The sequence below is a fragment of the Branchiostoma floridae genome, chromosome 8 (assembly GCF_000003815.2).
Source record: "Branchiostoma floridae strain S238N-H82 chromosome 8, Bfl_VNyyK, whole genome shotgun sequence".
Taxonomy (NCBI): domain Eukaryota; kingdom Metazoa; phylum Chordata; class Leptocardii; order Amphioxiformes; family Branchiostomatidae; genus Branchiostoma; species Branchiostoma floridae.
In genome coordinates this window covers 21,523,543-21,541,960 of record NC_049986.1, presented here as the reverse complement: position 1 = coordinate 21,541,960, position 18,418 = coordinate 21,523,543, and the positions used below count along the sequence as shown (strand labels likewise).

Here is an 18,418-nt window from a genome sequence, read left to right as displayed (position 1 = left end):
GATCTCAGACGTTTACGTTAGCGTAAATTGGAAACGCGATCGTGCCCGTGTTTTTGTGTGGGGTCGTCCGACCGCGAAACGGGGCGGCGGCCAGCCAATCAGAGCAAAGACACTCGCCCCGTCGTCAGAATGGTTGCTAAGGACGCGAACAATTGACCCACGTGTGTTATTCATCATAAAGGTAGACAGACGGGTGCGCCAAGAGCTGTCAAGCAGGGCAAACAGAACTTCATTGAGACAAACTTTGGTTGACATAGATGTAGCTCGGGGAGTCCTCACACCGGCACCATGGCTCTGAAGGTAGACCTACCGCCGGGAAACTTCGCCTCCAAGTTGATCAAGGCTCTGCAGATGGACTCCAAAGGAGTTTTTCCGCCTCCGAGTGAGAAATATTCAGATGATGAGTCGTCAGTGGCAGACACTAGCACGATACGCCGAGAAATTCGCGGCTGGTCGGCGGCAACAGGCAGCACTGCTCGGAGTTCCCGGGCTGCCGTCCGCCCGATATCGCCGACAAGACGGAACAACCCCCACCCCTCTCAGGTAAAATATACTCTATCATAATCGCCGATAATTCTAACGACAAGTACGAGGGAAGCGCAAACAACGGAAGGAAATCAAATTGAGATTCGATTTCCCTTGTGTCCACAGGAGTAATTGAACTCGAGGCAATAATCCACTCCGTTTAGTGGGTCAGTGTATTTACTGTATGAGTTTGCGGAGTCTTTGTGTTTGGCGTGCGGTGTACTTTGCACGACACAATGCCATCGCGCTTGTCGCGGGTCACTTTATACCAACACCCCTGCGGGTAAACGATCCTTGGTTACCGACATGGCGTCCTGACCGACTGCAGACCACTTTTTTTGTGTACGAAAAGTTCTACCTAGTTACGTGGGTCTTCTGTAAGAAATTTGAGTTCTAAAAACTTCAGGAAAGATGGAATATCCACGGAAAACCAGGTCGGCACAGGTAGGGTTGAAAAAGTGTCTTATTTTCAAGCTTGACTAGAAGTGGTGGAACTGGTATGTGTGTTAGTCATGTTGACCACGTCTTCTTGGGTTTCTCAAGTTGTTTTGCAAACTTCTAACATTGTCCGGCCGAGTGTCGAAAAACCAAGAGGTTTCGCTCAAACTACAGGAGCCGGCGGTTGGGCCGTGTTTACGCGTGAAACGTTGGAAGTTTTGAGGTAAAACAGGTGGATATCCATGGCGGCAAACACCTGTCGGAAAACACCGACTGTAAGCGAATACAAGATGGCGGCAGCAGTCCTTTATTTAGGTCTTTGAGATCAATTATCTCCATTTTCTAATTAAAGGACGCATGGATGACATTTTAAGGGATAGATTGTCATCAATATTTTCGGCATGACCTGGAAAGGGAGAAAACTGACAAAGAAAAAATGGGTCAATCTTTGTTGCCTTAGGAATGTGAAGTTAAGAAATGTTGGCGAGGACGCGGTCTGGTGACAAATGAAGGCGTGGTGGGGGTTATTTTACGTGACGATGTGGAGAATTTTTATGTATTATCGGACGGTTGTGAGAGAAAACTTCGGCTTGACTACGCAAATATCGCGATTGCTTGATCAAATAACATTCTGACCGTGCCAGGACAGTGTCAGGATTTGGGTACACAAATGTGGGAATTAGCCGTGACATTTACTCAGCAAAAGTACAATGATGTCCATAAATTTGCCGTTCTCGACAGCTCATTGGCGTGAATGGAGTCTTTGATACACGCTGTACCTGAGCCATACAGGTATGAGCCTGATAATCAAACATCGTTCCAACCCCTCCCTTCAACAAACATATGACTCGGCATTTTGTTTCAGGCGTTATTTCGTCAGAAAACAGCACTTTCTTTGCCAAGTGTTTCGGGCGGTATGCAATCTTTGCCCCATGGTAAGCACTTACGAAAGTTTTGACGTCTTTGGTTTGAAGGGTTGTACGGAACAAAGGGTTAGTGATCACGCAGACCACTCAAGAATCATGGCTTGTTTTGCAAGACCATTATGGCTTTGGAGTAGTTTTCGTTACTGATTTACACTGGCATTATATTTAACTTCAACAAACTGGCATCTGATCCTTTCCATGTCCATCTCTGATCAAATAAAATCTATATTTTCTACTAGTAGTTGGGAAAATAAGTGTCAAATTGTTGACATCAGCTGGGGAGACTTACCCTCCATTACTTAGAGAACCAGACAAAATATGGTCAGGAGAAATGTAGAGTGGTTGTACTACTAGTAGTTGCCAAAGCTAATCTCCAAGCAGATCCAATGAGCTTTGGTTGCCAATAAACACTCCTACTTGTTCCTAGAGGCCTGCTACACTCCTTTGACAGCTTTTGATACTATCTTATGCTACCGAAGGATCTGCTTGGAGATTAGCCAAAGCTACTAAGTGACTCACAGCATAGCCATAGGACATCAGGCATAAAGGAAGGCCAATTTGATTTAATGCCCCTTGCCTTGGATCTGAATGGCTAGACCGAATCACAGAGATAACCAGAAGACCAGAACCAAGCTTCCAAGAAATAAAGAAAATGTCAGAGGATAGAACAATATGGGGAGTGTTCATAAAGTAGCCTGAGTATCATCCTCCGTAGTAACCGCTGGCTCACGACTTTCACTTGCTAACCGTGGTTTCGCTTCCTAACCTACGGAGGATGATACTCAGGCTATTCATAAAGAGGCTATTGGTCTAAAGTTGTCAGGGTGAGAAGACTCTGAACTGGACGATCAACAATTCCTTCCTAGCGTCATTTCTTGTTCTCTTGCCTGGTTTTTCCTTAGCCTACACCAGGCCCTCCTATGGTTGTGTGGGGATGGTAGAATTTGGCCAAAAAAATTGGAAAATTGGCCAGGGTAGTCAGTCCATGCTTAGATTCATGTTTAACTCTGGCTAACCAACTCTACTGGTAGCAAAACTCCCCTGCCAAATTTTTCTCTCTATAATGGCCAGCATTGTCAGTCTGGTAGACCGTAGAGAGTAGTTTTCACTTGCTTATGGATTAAACTGTTCCTGAGAATCAAGTAACCGACTCGGTATGGCCAAAGAATGTAGGAATGCCTCCGGGCAGAGGTTAGTCAGTGAAGCAGCTCCCTCCCCTGCTGGGGGATCTTCACCTGTCTCATGTCACTAGGAAGATGAATTTCACATCTCCAGTCAAACATAGAAAGGAGGAGGTACCAATTTCTAAATTGCAGGGGCAGGACACTAGGTTTGTTGTTGCTGTTGTTAAATCGCAAAGGTCTGGAGTGAGCTTCCATTCAGCGCCACTCAGGTGACCTCAATACGACAGTAATTGCCCTGGATGTGGCCTTGGGACTGTAGGTTTTGAATCATTCACACCGGGAAGGGCCCCTGCTCTTTTCGATAAGTGTGATGGGTTCTTTATCGTGCTCAAGGTATGGCTCTCCCCAAACATGGGACCTCCATCACTCATCTGTATTTGCAACACATCAAAAGAGCTTCAGGTTTCAAATCTTTGACATTGTAGACTCCAGTAAGTGTTTTCTGGTATCTTAATTATACTGTATAACTACCGTAGAAACAATGCACTAGTAGGCCACAATATATGTTGTACATGTACACTTGAACAGATGCTGCATATCAGTTCTTAAAAGTGACTCATCCCCTGGAAATTTTACTTGTTCAGAAATTTCATAGAAAATTTTTAATGCAGCATTTACCATCATAATACACTTTAATAAGAATAACCGACCATAACATTATCTTCACATCTATGATGTCATCCTTCTGGAGAAGACACAAAGAAGCTATTAAGGAAATTATCCTCACAAAGGTTTGGGAGGGAGGGTCTCCATGCAATTAGCATTAGCATAACAACTGTCAGTAATGACATTTTTTCACTTCTTTATTCAGATTTAAAATGTAAAAGATTTGATGATCAACCTTACTGACCTACAGCACAGCCACCTGTGTATTAGAAGTGACATTTTGATTCAATAATTTCAAATATGGAAACACTGATCTTACAAAGGAGATTTTGATTTGATTTGATATATTCGGCTGTTTAGTGAGAAATACAGCCAGGGCTACCCAACTAGTTATAACCAAATGAGAAATATTAATACAGTTAATAATGGCCAAGGGTTTGGTGAGAACATAAACCTGTTGGTTGTTAGTTGATGTAACAAACATGTAGAGCTGAAATCATTGACTAGACTGAAAACCTACATCCAAATCTATCTAATCCATGTATAAATCCCCATTCAATCAGAGATCTGCTGCACAATTCTTACATAAGCTGTGTGTTCCTAAGTGTATTCTCTTATTCCTGAGCATTGCTGTAGCGGTAATCCAGACTTGTTGGGTAACTAAGCGGGAAAACACTGTATTTTTCTGAACAGTGCAAGACACTAGACACTACAAGCTAGAGCCACACATCCCAAGTACCAACCAACCAACCAACTCATTAAAGATATAGTCAAAACATCAACATCAGTGACAAGACTATCGACAGGACTGATCTGAGAGTTTGCTTGTTGACATAACACAGACAGGTGTCCTAGGTTTTGGGTATGTAAGTGTATGGCCATATCAATTCACTTTCTTGGCTGTTGGACATTTTGCAGTAAAAAAATTGCAGTAAAAAATAACGCAAAAGTATGATTAGAACAAAGAAAAGAGAGGAAAACTAAAAATGTGAGAAACGACTTAGTTCAGACTCTGTTTTCATGTTTATCTTCCATTCAGCATTTTTATTTAATCTAAGAAGAAACAAATCACATAGGTGTGGTCTATAATGCCAGCCCAGTATGGTATCTCCTATTTTCCCCCATACCAGCTCAACCCAGCTTATTTCCCCGGTAAACTAAGACTATTCTGCAAGGGCTTTTCATTCCAGGGACTCCCCTAACAACTGTCTTCTCCCTCAGATGTATTAGCCAATATATCACACACATATGTGGCTGCATGTTAGTCTAGACTTAACAAATGACATGTTTGTGTGGCCATGGATTTGACTTGTTTGTTAAAAGGAATGAGATATTGCTCCTTTTGACATATTATACAAATGGAGGCAATTGAGTAGAGAGACATGCCATAATTGTCATGGAGCTGTAGGAAATATTGAATGAATGAAGACCTTTATAATTTATTGCACATTTTTGCCCCACTATTGATGTTGCAGAAAATCACATTGCAAAACTGCCTGTTGCTGAAACTTTTCTCAAAGGAATATTTTTCACCTCAGATTTTTACCTTGCTTTTGCCTACATCTTGAAACATTCAAAGCCAACTTGTGACTGCGGTATTGCTTTCTAGTTAGTTGGTTTCCTACATATGTCATATCAGGTGTTTTTAGGTCAATCACTGTTAGAAAATAAAGTAATTGAGAAGTACAGGTCATATGCGTATCAGATAATTGTTCCATAGAGCACAATAAGTTTGGGGACAATATTTCACCCCATGCCAATTACGATAAAAGAAAAACACTTGGGAAAAAGCGAAAATCCAATAAAGGTCTGCAAACAATGTAGGACCACAGGAAGAATAGCTAACAAGAAATGGATCCAAACAAAGTCAAAGAATGTGTGGGGTTTAATCTTATAAAGAAACAGCCACACGTCCTGGCTCCAGTTTCTGTGTTATTTTTAGGACAACAGAATGTGGACACTGATACACCTGTGTTGGTCTTTAATAAAGTGTTCCATTACTGGCCTTTATAAACAAAAGAAACGGACTTGACTTTTGTTAAGTTAGCCTGTTCTTGGTAGCAGTATGATGTATGGGTTCAAACCTTCAGGGAATTGCGTTATGTTAAGAGGTCATTAGAATATGTTCAGATTTTTCTTTTGAGAGTTTATTTCTGTTTCACAACATCAGGCTATGAAGAAAGGGGCAAAACACAACCCTACTGTATGTCAATGTCATTGCTAATCGCAAGTATGGGGAAAAAGAATTTGAGTTTGTTCACAATTTCAACTAGACATCCTGTCCGTTCCCTGTCACCTCCCCCTGTTGGCAGTGATTGGTATCTTCCTTAGCAACCAGTAACAGGTGGTTGTTGAAGGTGCAGTTCTGGGCTCATCTGATAGGGGTCCTCGTTACCACCCACCTCTTTTGACTGCTATTATACCAACCCATTTGATTTCTTTGCTCAGGGGATTAAAAACAAAGTTATTCTTGCGACTTAGCCAATAAAAACAGGACTCTAAATCATTCCCAGTAAGTCACTATGGAATTCCGGAACTGTCAAATGAATGCTAAGAAGGCAACAAGAGGATTTTCACGCCTTGAAAAGGCAACTTTGCAAACGTTCCCGTTCATTTCCCCTATTGAGACCTGCGCACACAGGAAGTGTTAAGCACTGCTAGAGACCTCACGTTCCACTGCCCCTCAATGTCACAACATGCCTTAAGAAATGTCACCGTGAAAAACACCTGCGGCAATAAATTTCAACTGTTTTGTCACTCCTGCTTGCAACTACAACTTACAAGCATACTTAGTCACCAACATGCCACCGTGTTGAATAGAACATTTGCCGACGGCGGCAAACAAACCAACAAACTTTTATTCCGCAATGCCAAGCAGTTCCCAAGATAAGACGCCCATATAAAAGCTCCATTAAGTTCCCAAAGCTGTGCAAATAAAAGGTTTTGTGCGGACCGTCCCTATAGGCTGGCCACACAAAGGAAGGTAATTTGAAGTGTCTGATACTGTAAATATTTAGCCACCGCGAGCGAGCGCCACCCAATCACACAGGGCGGGACCAGCCTAGCGACCGGCGCCGCGCCGCTGTGGTGGAATGAAACTCTACTTTCCCTGACGTTTATTGCGCAGTAATGTCCCTACTGTGTGTAGAGACATGGCACCGCCGCTAGCAAGGAAACCTAACCTAAAGGGGAAAGATGCAGCGAAGAACTACAAGCTGTACTATCCCTACGGACTCCACTATGACCCATCCAGAGACATTCCTGTAAAGATTTTCTCAGATACAATTCCCATGTGGTGGTGAAACTTCTGCATTGTCTTTTTAAACTGTTGTGAAATGGTGTTTACTTGGTTTGCATCAATATTTATCTACTTTTGTGTTTTCTGTTTTTCTGCAGATGTTCATGAGCTGGAAGGTGCCGACAAGACTGGTCACAGCAGACTACAACGCAGTCAATGGACAAAGTAAGTTCTCAAAAACATTCCCACGCTTTTAAGTTAAATAGATTTTGCAAGAACCATGCTTTTAGAGGGTCTAAGTTGCAGAGTTCAAAGCAGAATGACATTCAAAAGAGGTTCCCAGACTCTACTAATGCATGTAAATGCACTTGCAGTAATGAACACTTGCATACCGAGTATACTGGCTATTTTACATAGTGGCTCTTAAAAACATCCCCCTGAATAAGCTGTAAGGTTGTCGACACCACTTTGGAGCCATATGGCACTCCAGATGCAGACTTGGGAAAGTGGACACCAGACGAACAATGTGCTCTCTTTTATATTTGCCTTCACCTTCATAGGAGCTCCTCTCTGTAGTCAGGGTCAGAGCGGTGTCTTCGTTTCTGAAAGTTGTTGAGGCAACAAACTTTCCCTTTTAATACTTGTTGCCGACTCTTTGCCGAGTTCCTCCCGCCTACATTTGAGCCCAACGTAGCAACTGTAGTGTTCTAACGCGGCAACAACGATCCATTCCCCAATCCTGTAGATTATCCTCTTTGTCCGGTGCACTGTTGACCTGTTGGTATATTTTCACAGCCAGTCTTCGCTAATCCTACCCACAAAGACTTTCGGGGCCATTTGCAGTAAGACTGGTTACCATATTAGGGACGCTGTGGACCGTACCACTTCAGGACAGAGCTGCAAAAAGTTTCCGCACAAAAGTAGCTTTGAAATTTATCTAAATTCAGTTTGGACGCCAATAAACTTTTACTGCTTTAAGAGTTCTTGACTTTCATTGCCTTCTCTGCAAAATTCATGCATTAAATGTTTTTTTTCCTTGAAAAAGTGGGGCAAACTGTTTTGCTATAAACTTTAAGAAGCTGAAGGTTTCAGATTCAGTCCCCTTTTAGCTTGGATAACCTGAAATAAACAAGTCTTGACCTCGCCCGGGTAACATCCATAGGAGCTCTGACCGGTTTGTAGACAGCATCAACATCGAAGGGTAATTTTTCAGTGATCCTTTAACGAGGGTTCAGACGTGTAAACAGGGAATTGTAGTGTCCCTTACAAGTGTCAACAATGGGGAATCATTTTACAGCATGCACGTGTGCTGACCGGATTCACCTCAATGTTTAAATGACAGTTCTTTTATAGGACCGCTGCAGTGATATGGCAGAGTCCCATTTGATACTTAAACCAGCTGCTCGCTTTTGTCTTTACAGCAGCGCAACTCACAGAATAAGGAGTGCAACTTCTGTTCTTGAAGCTTTATTGAAAAGCCTACAGAGAAAGCTCTTTCCATTTAATCAAGGTTTCCTCACAAAGATCTTGACAGATGTATTAGAAAACTCTTCTTAAGACTGCCGCACGACAGTTCTTTTATAGGACCGCTGCAGTGATATGGCAGTCGTCACTTTTGATACTTGAACCAGCTGCTTGCTTTTGTCTTTATAGCAGCGCAACTCAAAAAAAGCGGAGCCACCTTTCTAGAAAGTTTGAAAAGCCTATGAATCATTCAATCAAAGCATTGTATTACAAATCTGACTGACAAATGCCTTAGAAAACTCTCCTTAAAAATGGCACTGCTGCCCCCAGCTTCTGTCTTCATAGCAGCACTTGATTTAGTAGTGCTACAGTAAATACTGTTCTCAAAAGCTTTCTTGAAAAGCCTACAAAGAAAGCTCTTTCCATTTAATCAAGGTTTCCTCACAAAGCTCCTGACAGATGTCTTAGAAATTCTTCAAACTGCTACCCCCAGCTACGGAGGTTTGAAAAGTTGACAGCTGGGTTGGCTTACAGCAATTTGCTTCCATTGAACAAAGCCTGAGTCAACAATTTCAGTAGCACACCGTTACACATACTACCAGTATTGAACTTTGTCTGACAATTGTCTAATCTTATTTTTTGTTTCCAGAACCAGTAGAAAACGATGTCCTCAGCGAGGTTGCAAAGGTACAGAAGAAGAGTCCTGTCAAGTTTGTCCAGAAGAAACAGCACGAACGTACCGACACCACACACTTCAGTCCTCCCATCAACCACAAGATGAATGTGAGTCCTGAATTGATTCTTAAAGTTAAACATTATTGAGCCAGGGCTGTCTCCAGGACCCGTCCCTTAGTCCTGGGACGGAAATTTGCTTGTTGGGATGTCGTGGAGCCCCTACGACCACTGTGGTTATGGACCGTGAGTGAGTGAGTGACGGCTTTAAAAAAATGACACTTTTGAAATTGAAAATGGGCTTCCAAACAATGAGCGTGACAGAAAAGCTGGAGACAGCACTGACATGAGCAATGCTATTTTGCTCTTTACTGCAGAATGAAATGAGCTTTTAAAAACATGTGACCAAATTCAAAATCATACCTTAGAATTTGATGTCAAAGGACAATTCAATGTATATAGTTTTACCTATTTTAGCTCTTTTAGAAATACGAGTTACAGTTCTGTATTTAGAAACACCTTTGTAGGTCTTTACTTCTCGAATGTGCACAACTTGAACATGTACATTTTTGCACCAACATGCCACCGTAATGAATAGAACATTGCCAACAGCAGCAAACAAATCAACTGTTGAACTTTTATTCTGCAATACCAAGCAGAAGTACTTTTGCAGGTCTTTACTTCTCAAATGTGCACAACTTGAACATGTCATATTTTTGTTCCCCCAGCTCCAGTCCGAGGCCTTTGAGAGGCAGGCAGAGTCGGCGCACTACCTCAGTAAAACCTACCCCCCTCCCAAGAAAGAAAAGGCATGGGAAAGTACCTGTAAGTACAAATGTAGTAGTTAACACCTTTTCACATTCAGAGTCTTTAAGTAACTCTAATAGTTGGCCCTGATGACAATCATGAATTGTAACATCCAGGTCATTTGCATCTACTGACCAACATTTCTTTAGCAATATATTGAAATAAATAAAACCGGAACCTACCCTTCCAAGAAAGAAAAGGCATGGGAAAGTACCTGTAAGTAACACTTAACCATTTTCACACTGAGCCTTCTAAAAAACTCTATCATTGACATCATCAAGCAAATTGTTGGCCTTGACAATAATCATGAATCGTAACATCGTGGTTATTTGTAGCCTCCGTAGCGGGCTCTTTGGGCTCAAAATACACTTTTGCCTGCCATTTCTTTTTGTACTGGGTCGCTGATTGCTGGCCGTTGCTGATCCATTGGCCCCTCAGCAATCAGGGACCCAGTACAAAAAGAAATGGCTAGCAAAAGTGTATCATGAGCCGAAAAAAGGCCCCAGAGAGCCTGCTATGGAGGCTAGTTATTTGAATCTTGTATTGACCAACATTTCTCTAGCAAACCCTTTAAAAAATGAATATGATCATTAAAATTGCTACAAGGCTATTTAAAACTTCAGCACTATTCTGTAACTTTGAATCTGAATGTTGTGAATTGTAAAATCACCAATGTTTATCTGTTCCACAGTGCCTAAGATTGAGGGTGGAACCAAGCCACAGCTGATTATCAAGAAGAAAGAGAAGAAATACAAGCCTCCAATTCAGGTAAGTTTTATGGAAAAAATAAAACAAGTATTGATGACCTTTTGTTTTCTACTGATAATTAATACTGAAAGGTTGAATTGTTCACATTGGTTTAATGTTTACGGTTTTGCAGTGACCTGACATCACCAAAAACTTAAAACTACCACGAAAACGATTCTAATGCCTTCTGCCTTCTTTTGGTCTTGTTCAACCACAAAATTATGTACAATCCATTTTCTCCGTAATGCAAACTTAAATCCCCAGTATTTGACATCCTATTGTGAGATTTGTGACTGTACCTCCGATGAAAAAGAATTAATTTTGTGCTCTTTGAGAAGGTCTTACCACATGACCTTAATTCTCCCCTGCTGTTCCCCCAGTCCATCGCCGACACCCTGAACCCCAGAACACGGTCTGCGGCTAAGCGCTGGCTGGAGAAGGCTACGGAGGAGGATAAGCTTGTGGTGGAGAGGGTCCTGCAGGAGGCGGAGAAGGCCAGGAACAGTAAGGTTCTGGACAGGACACTCCAGCCTGGAGCCAAGAGTGCTGTGGAGAAATGGATGAAGGGGGCATCAGAGGGAGGTAAGTTATCACAGTATCAGTGGGAGGTTAGTGGAAAAGGCTTGGGTTCTGCAGGAAGCTGAGAAGGCCAGGAACAGTAAGGTCCTGGACAGGACACTCCAGCCTGGAGCCAAGAGTGCTGTGGAGAAGTGGATGAAGGGAGCATCAGAGGGAGGTGAGTTATCACAGTATCAGTGGGAGGTAAGTTATCACAGTATCAGTGGGGGGTTAGTGGAAAAGGCTTGGGTTCTGCAGGAGGCAGAGAAGGCCAGGAACAGTAAGGTCCTGGACAGGACACTCCAGCCTGGAGCCAAGAGTGCTGTGGAGAAGTGGATGAAGGGAGCATCAGAGGGAGGTAAGTTATCACAGTATCAGTGGGAGGTTAGTGGAAAAGGCTTGGGTCCTGCAGGAGGCCTGAGTGAGGAACAGTAAGGTGCTGGACAGGACACTCCAGCCTGGAGCCAAGAGTGCTGTGGAGAAATGGATGAAGGGAGGTAAGTTATCACAGTATCAGTGGGAGGTAAGTGGAAAAGGCTTGGGTCCTGCAGGAGGCAGAGAAGGCCAGGAACAGTAAGGTGCTGGACAGGACACTCCAGCCTGGAGCCAAGAGTGCTGTGGAGAAATGGATGAAGGGAGGTAAGTTATCACAGTATCAGTGGGAGGTAAGTGGAAAAGGCTTGGGTCCTGCAGGAGGCAGAGAAGGCCAGGAACAGTAAGGTGCTGGACAGGACACTCCAGCCTGGAGCCAAGAGCGCGGTGCATGGAGAAATGGATGAAGGGAGCATCAGAGGGAGGTGAGTAGTGTAAAAATGGCATGTTCTTGGCTAATCCTGATGCAGTTTGGGGAAATAAGTTTTGTGTTGTGGTCTAATTGTCTTATTTTCCTGTAGGTAGCTTCAATTGTCAGAAAAATTTGGCAGAGATTCTCCATATTGCCTCCCTAAAAACAATGTCAGGATTTTAGAGGCACAAAGTTGAACAGTGGGGAATTGAGCTGAAGACATAATACAATTGTTTAACATTTAGATAACTCAGTACTCATAATGTACCAGTGTACAGCTTCATTACCCGAGTTCATGGAGGCAAGAGTAGGTTGCTGCTCATGTTATAATTCTACACTAAAAGTTTGCACAGTGACCAATACTTACATGTCCTTCTTGTTCACCTCCAGAGAAGTTAGTGGCAATGGAGTTCTTCAAGTCGCTGGCAGGGCAGAGGCTGATGGGAGGGCCGGCGGGCATGGCGACGGATCCGTCCGACAGACACGCCAAACGCAGCCGGCTGGAGGCAGTTCTCAAGACTCTGGAGTCATCAAAGTAAGGAGCTGGCCTGACATGTCAATATTAGCATAATAATTATACATGAAAATATATATTAGCATAACATTTCACAGGGTTATTGCCTTCTGTTATACACTGTAGTTAGAAAAATTCTGTAGCCTGGTCTGTTTTAAGGACATAAAGGGATAAAATCTGGTGTAAAGCATGCAGAACTGAGGCATACACATCCATGTCTCTTTCCATGAAAAATGTACAAAATATTCAAGGATAAAATAAGAAAATTGGGCTGGAAAGATTACGTAATATTCCCTAAAAAATGCTTGTGCCACAATTATGCTTGACAATGTACCATGATGATGGTACAAGCAATTTCAGGTTATTATTGATATCCTAAATGTTAACAATAGCAAGTTGCCATGAAATTTTGTTGACTGTTACCCTATTGTTTTCTACTTACCACTGATGTTGGAATGTTCCACTTTCCCGCAGGGGTAAAACTGGAGTTGCAATAAAGCTGGGTGCGGGCGGGCTGAGCAAGTCGGCGCCGGCGGGCACCACACGGCTGGGCCCGTACGTCGTGGGGCGGCTTCTGTCACCGCAGACGCGCCACAACAAGATGGAGTACCAGACCTGGCACCACATGCCCGTCTACCCCGCCAACAGCCGCGTCGAGAACAGGGGCGCCATGTACATCGCTCCTCACGGCTTTGTGCCGCGACACTTCACCATCCATCCCGAGTGGTCGTAGGCTTGGCACAGAAATACTTCATTCTACTCTAATGATGCTTTTGCTTCTACAGACTAGCATTTGTCAGTATACAAATCTTCTGATACGGGGTTAGAATCTCCTCAGTAAGCCCCTGCAGGCAGTATCATGCATTGCCAAGAAGTTGAAATACACTCCTGTGTACACATGACAGAAAATGAAAGGAGAAATATATATTGTCTTGGCCGGCCTTACAATGCCAACTTTGATTTGGAATTGTCACATACATGTACATGTAGATCAATGCAGTTGAAGACAATAGCTGGTCACGTAGCTGTTACAGCTATGTGACCATATTCGCAGATGGTTTGAATTTGTCTATCTGAGCCTGTTTCTTGGATACATTGACCAAAATGCTGCTTTTAATTCAAAGAGGTTACGGAGATATCACCCTGTATAGGTGAATATATATACCCAGAGAGGCAAACATCAAACTGAATTGAATATATCCCTCATCATGCATACCTCAGAGACAGAGCTGTAACTTAAGAGATGGTATACCAGAAATATGGGAGATACCAGAAAACTGCTTGAACATTTGATTTGGTTTGCATTTGTCTCTGCTTGTGACCGCATGCTTTGCAAACGTCTGACTGTAAAAAAAATACTTGGAACATTTATTTTGTATGACTATGTTCCTGCCAATGCTGCTACTTACAGTTTGTTAAGTGTTTGTTTGTCACAATTTATAACAAGATTGTTTTGAAACAATCAAGGTCACACGCACCTGTGTGCACATTGATACACAATTATGTTTGAACTTATTTTGCTGCACAGTTGTATGCACCAGCACTGACTGAAGTTATTATATAAAGTCATTAAGGTAAAGCGTCAATTGCATGCTACAATAGGACCATCCACTGACTCCAAATTCTGAAAGCTTACTTTGAGTCTAAAAGGCATCTACTCAGAATGTGTTAAGGGGGAAAGACCATAACAAACTTGTGGTGGGCCCAGCTTAGGGCACCTGACATGCCTACCTGACTCAAGCCTTTGTATATAATGCCATTTTCCAACACTATAGGATTAGGCCACACAAATTCTGTTCCCTGTTTCTACAATAATCCAAAATCCAGGGAAAAGAATCTTCATGTAATACCAATAGGAGGTTATCAGTAATGTGGACATTGTATGAAATAAGATTACCAAAATCATCATTGATTAACACAACTACAGGGTTCTTTATGAGTTTTATCATACAGATAAGAATAATCTAAACCTAATTCTTCAAGGTTAATTAAGTCAAATCACTGTAAATATACTAAGTACAATTGTCAGCTATATTTGTGAGCTGACATTATTTCTATGCAGATATTGAGATTTGTAATAATTGTGGAAATTGTTGCAAAATCATGACTTCAAGAAATATTGTACTACTTTTGGGGTGAACTACAGCAAAGTTTTATTTACATATTGATATGCTGTACATAGAGGCGTATATTTCTGTTGTTCAGCTTTTTTTCTTACTGTGAAGTTATCTTTCCAGATACATTATCTTGAGGTGTCTGTATCTTGATTTCATGTATCTCTTCTGTCATATTTCCTATACTCACTTGTATATTCATAAAAAACAATGCACCATATTATGTATAGTATCAAACACAATCAATAAAATCAACAAAATGTCAGTTGTTGCCTCTGCTTTTTACTTTGTGTCTATACGTGTATACACAACTCACTAGCTAGGAACGTTTTACAAGCTAAAGATGGCTTGCAATGTCCCCTTCAGCAATACTTAATTGTGATAACATTGGCTAGCCGCCATGCTAGATAGAGCCGCCATGCTAGACAGAGATGCCTGTAGAGACATAATTAGTGGCACCTCAAGGACAAACTGAATTGAACTGAATTGAAACTGACTGAATGCATGGCAGCGGGCAGAAATTAAAACTATTGAATCCCTGGACAAGTAGTAAATTTAACCTCTAGGCTATACATGCGCAGTTATCACAAGCTAACGTATCCTGTAACATATCTCCAGGAGCATGGACTTTCAAAAAGAACTAAAACAGTAACATGCCAATGCTGTTGCATTGACATTATGTAACCATATGATAATGTCCAATTTTGTGAGTCTGTTGGACTTGAGAGATAATTAAAAATGAAAGTGCCATGCTGCAGAAAGCAAAGTTTCTAGAAATCTACATGTGATGAGTTGCACTTCTTCAGTCCTCTAGCTCCAGATCAAATTCATGGTACATCTCTCTTGTGGTCACTCCTTCCAAGGTAGCTATTAAAACAGGAGGTAGAAACAAGAAGAAAGATTATGCAATGATAGACAGTGCTATTCAGTACTTCCCTACAACTGATTACTTAAAAGAGACCCCTTGAGACATACATACAAACTGCAGCTTCACCCCTTGGAAAGAAGAGCATCTAAAACTGCACCTTCTTCCCTTTTCAAAAGAAACCTAAGTCTACAAAGCATTGATGCTACATTTGAAAAAAATTGTCATTCTAAAAATTGAGGAGGGGGCAGTGGGAAAGATGATTTCATTCAAATAAAATGATAATATAATACAAGAAAACGAAAGTAGGAAATTTACTTATACCCCCTTTCCACTAGGACGGCACTCTCGCCACACTCTCTCTGCGACCTAAAATTTAACAGATTGCTCAACGAACTGTATAGAAAAGAAACAAACCTTTTTACAACACTTTGTTGTGTTTTGTTCACACTTTTACATGCTTTTTGATATACCCAGTATGAAATCAACACATATATCTTATTTAGGTCGAAGTGAGAGCGCATTGTGATCGCCATCTAGTGGAAAGAGGGCCTTAAAGTACCAACCTAGTCTCCCCAGCAGCATCTGTCCCACATCCTTCATCTCATTGTACCTGTGCAGCACCTGGATACACTCAGGCAGGTCCTCCACATCGTAACCTCTGCAAAAAGGGTTTGATATTCATCATTTAGGCCTACCATGAATGAATAGTATGTGGAGCTGGGCCATCCCTTTTTTTCTGTCTCACCGTCTGACTGAGTGTAGCAAAATACATTTTCATAAATTTTATGTAATGAAGTTAGAAGAAGAATTTTTATTTCTGTCCCGACAATACAGAGGCTACCTTTCCCAATGTCTACATGATGGGCACCTTTTGAAATCATTTTGATGTCAAGAGAATCCAAACACTATTTACATCTGAACTTTGAGAAATAGTTTGTCCCCTATGCCCTGGGTCCACTGCAGTTCCAAGGAAAGCCAATAGAATGCCTCAAACTTTATCTTTTTATTATCATAATCCATTCATCCACAGCTTCTAAAGTTATGATAAATTCACCACATGACAATGCCACAACCCTAAAGCTTACAACCCAAAACATAACCTTCTTAGCGAAAGTATCTACAGTACATTGCCAGAAAAAATGAAAACCTACTCTTGGTACAAATTTTTGCTAAACTTTCCTCTGACACAAAGGCATACACGGATCAAATTTTCAACGACCACTGTCACCTTCTTCAGGATCAATAGTGATGGAGAAGGCGACATTGCAGTACAGTAGTCGTTTAAAATTTTTTACCATTGTACTACCAAAACAGATAAGCTACTATGAAACCTACTCTTGCTCAAGCTGTGCTATTTGCTCCTTCAGTTCTGCCTCTTTTTTTCTCAGAGCCTCCACTTCAGCAGCTACCAATGCCGGGTCCTTACTCGTACTGGGGGCGGGGGCCGGAGACCTCACCTGGGTAAGGAGGAACCAGAAACTTGAACAACAAATTCAAGGCAAAGCTGAGAGATCAGTGTTCTCGCAAGGACTTTTCAGCATAGGGGCCCCTTTGCTGTGAAAAAATCCTGATGAGAACACTGGAGATGGCAGGCTTCACCCCCTATCTCTGCTGCTTTGGGATCCCTCCAGTAACTCAGACAAAATATGTTTCATTTGTGTCACTATGGAAATGTTGTGCTGTATATATGGGGAACTGCAGAAACACACACACATATACACTCTCGCACACAAGGACATACAAACTCTCACACACAGACCAATAGATACCACAGGCACATGCACATACACAGGTGCACACACACACACAAACACACATACACATACACAGACAAGTCAAACAAAATGCTTTACTGACCTTTGGGGGTAAAGTTTTCAAATAGCCAACAAAAACAACCATTTAATAGTTTATAACGTACCTGTAGTTGTTGTATTAGAGTGTGATGATACCTTGTTGTAAATTGAGATTATGATGACGTCTGCTTTTGTCCGCTAGAGTTTTAACAGATGGTTGTTCAATCATTTTAATAGGCCTTAATCTGTTAGGCCAGCAAACTGTAGTAAAACTGTAGGATTTTAGCTTTTACAAAGCAGTTACTGCCTGCAAGTTGCTACTGGTACATTGTGGGGTGCCTGGCTATCATGGTCTTTTGCATGCACCTTGAAATGCAACATAAATGGGACCAAACTATAAATTCAAATGTGCAGTGGATACTAATAATGTGAACAAATGACTTGGATTAAGTGGGATGATATAGAAAAGGACTGTGATGCATTTGCTGATTGCGAACTTACTAATATGGGAAACTCATAACCGATAGGGGATGGTCCAGAAAGTGTTGGGGGTATCACAAAAAACATAGGGGCAATCCAGAAGGCATTTAGAAGAGGTACATGTATAGGTATAGAATTCATTGGGAGCCAATGTAGAAAGGACAGGAGTTGGGACAGAAAACATCATTGCCCAACAAGTTGATGGAAATAGATTCAGAACTACAAAATTGCAGATAAACTCAGAATGTGAACAAAAATACTCTAAATGTACTCTGTGTACCTGTACCTGTACCCAAGGAGCCTTGCTGTACCTAAACGAAACTAAATCAGTAATGAACACCACTTTTTGAGACTAACTATAATAATCTTGTAGTTGAAAATTAAGAAAACATTGTTTGAGGTTCATATATCAAAATCTTCATAGTATTACAAAGATGACAATTTCTCACTAAAGAAGACAGTTGGCTAAACTTACAGATAATTGATCAAACTTGCAAAGGTACAGGTAGAGGTCTGGACCTGTATCTGTACCTGTACCTGTCCCTACATTTCTTTAGGTACCAAATCTTGGGCTTTGGGGTTCCTGCATTTTAACAGTCACCAATATTTGCCCAGGTATCTAATACTGCATGTCTGGGTTAACTTCTAATGGGAAAGCCGACGATAAATTATTCACATCATGTGATAAATTATTCACATC

The 18,418-nt window shown here is 41.7% G+C and overlaps 2 protein-coding genes across 6 annotated transcripts; one reads left to right on the top strand and one right to left on the bottom strand.

Annotated features, from left to right (window-relative positions):
• Window positions 1-155: 155 nt before the first annotated feature.
• On the top strand, window positions 156-14,842 carry LOC118420997. Of its 5 annotated transcripts, none has more exons than XM_035828121.1 (9): window positions 156-543; window positions 7,076-7,142; window positions 9,031-9,164; window positions 9,782-9,878; window positions 10,552-10,628; window positions 10,988-11,092; window positions 11,427-11,523; window positions 12,340-12,484; window positions 12,938-14,842. In XM_035828121.1, the coding sequence occupies exons 1-9, from the start codon at window positions 289-291 to the stop codon at window positions 13,194-13,196; spliced, it is 1,236 nt and encodes a 411-aa protein (XP_035684014.1). In that variant the 5' UTR covers window positions 156-288; the 3' UTR covers window positions 13,197-14,842. The 5 variants fall into 5 exon arrangements, with proteins under 5 accessions (XP_035684014.1, XP_035684013.1, XP_035684012.1 ...); XM_035828119.1 differs by lacking the exon at window positions 11,427-11,523 and adding an exon at window positions 11,256-11,343 and having other exon boundaries at window positions 162-543; window positions 10,988-11,101; XM_035828123.1 differs by lacking the exons at window positions 156-543; window positions 11,427-11,523 and adding exons at window positions 610-969; window positions 11,256-11,343 and having other exon boundaries at window positions 10,988-11,101.
• A 537-nt stretch (window positions 14,843-15,379) lies between these two features.
• LOC118421924 (DNA repair protein SWI5 homolog) lies at window positions 15,380-17,344 on the bottom strand. Its single transcript, XM_035829427.1, has 4 exons — window positions 17,303-17,344; window positions 16,781-16,902; window positions 16,009-16,103; window positions 15,380-15,444 (listed from the first exon to the last, which is right to left on the bottom strand). The coding sequence occupies exons 1-4, from the start codon at window positions 17,342-17,344 to the stop codon at window positions 15,380-15,382; spliced, it is 324 nt and encodes a 107-aa protein (XP_035685320.1).
• Between the last annotated feature and the right edge of the window lie 1,074 nt (window positions 17,345-18,418).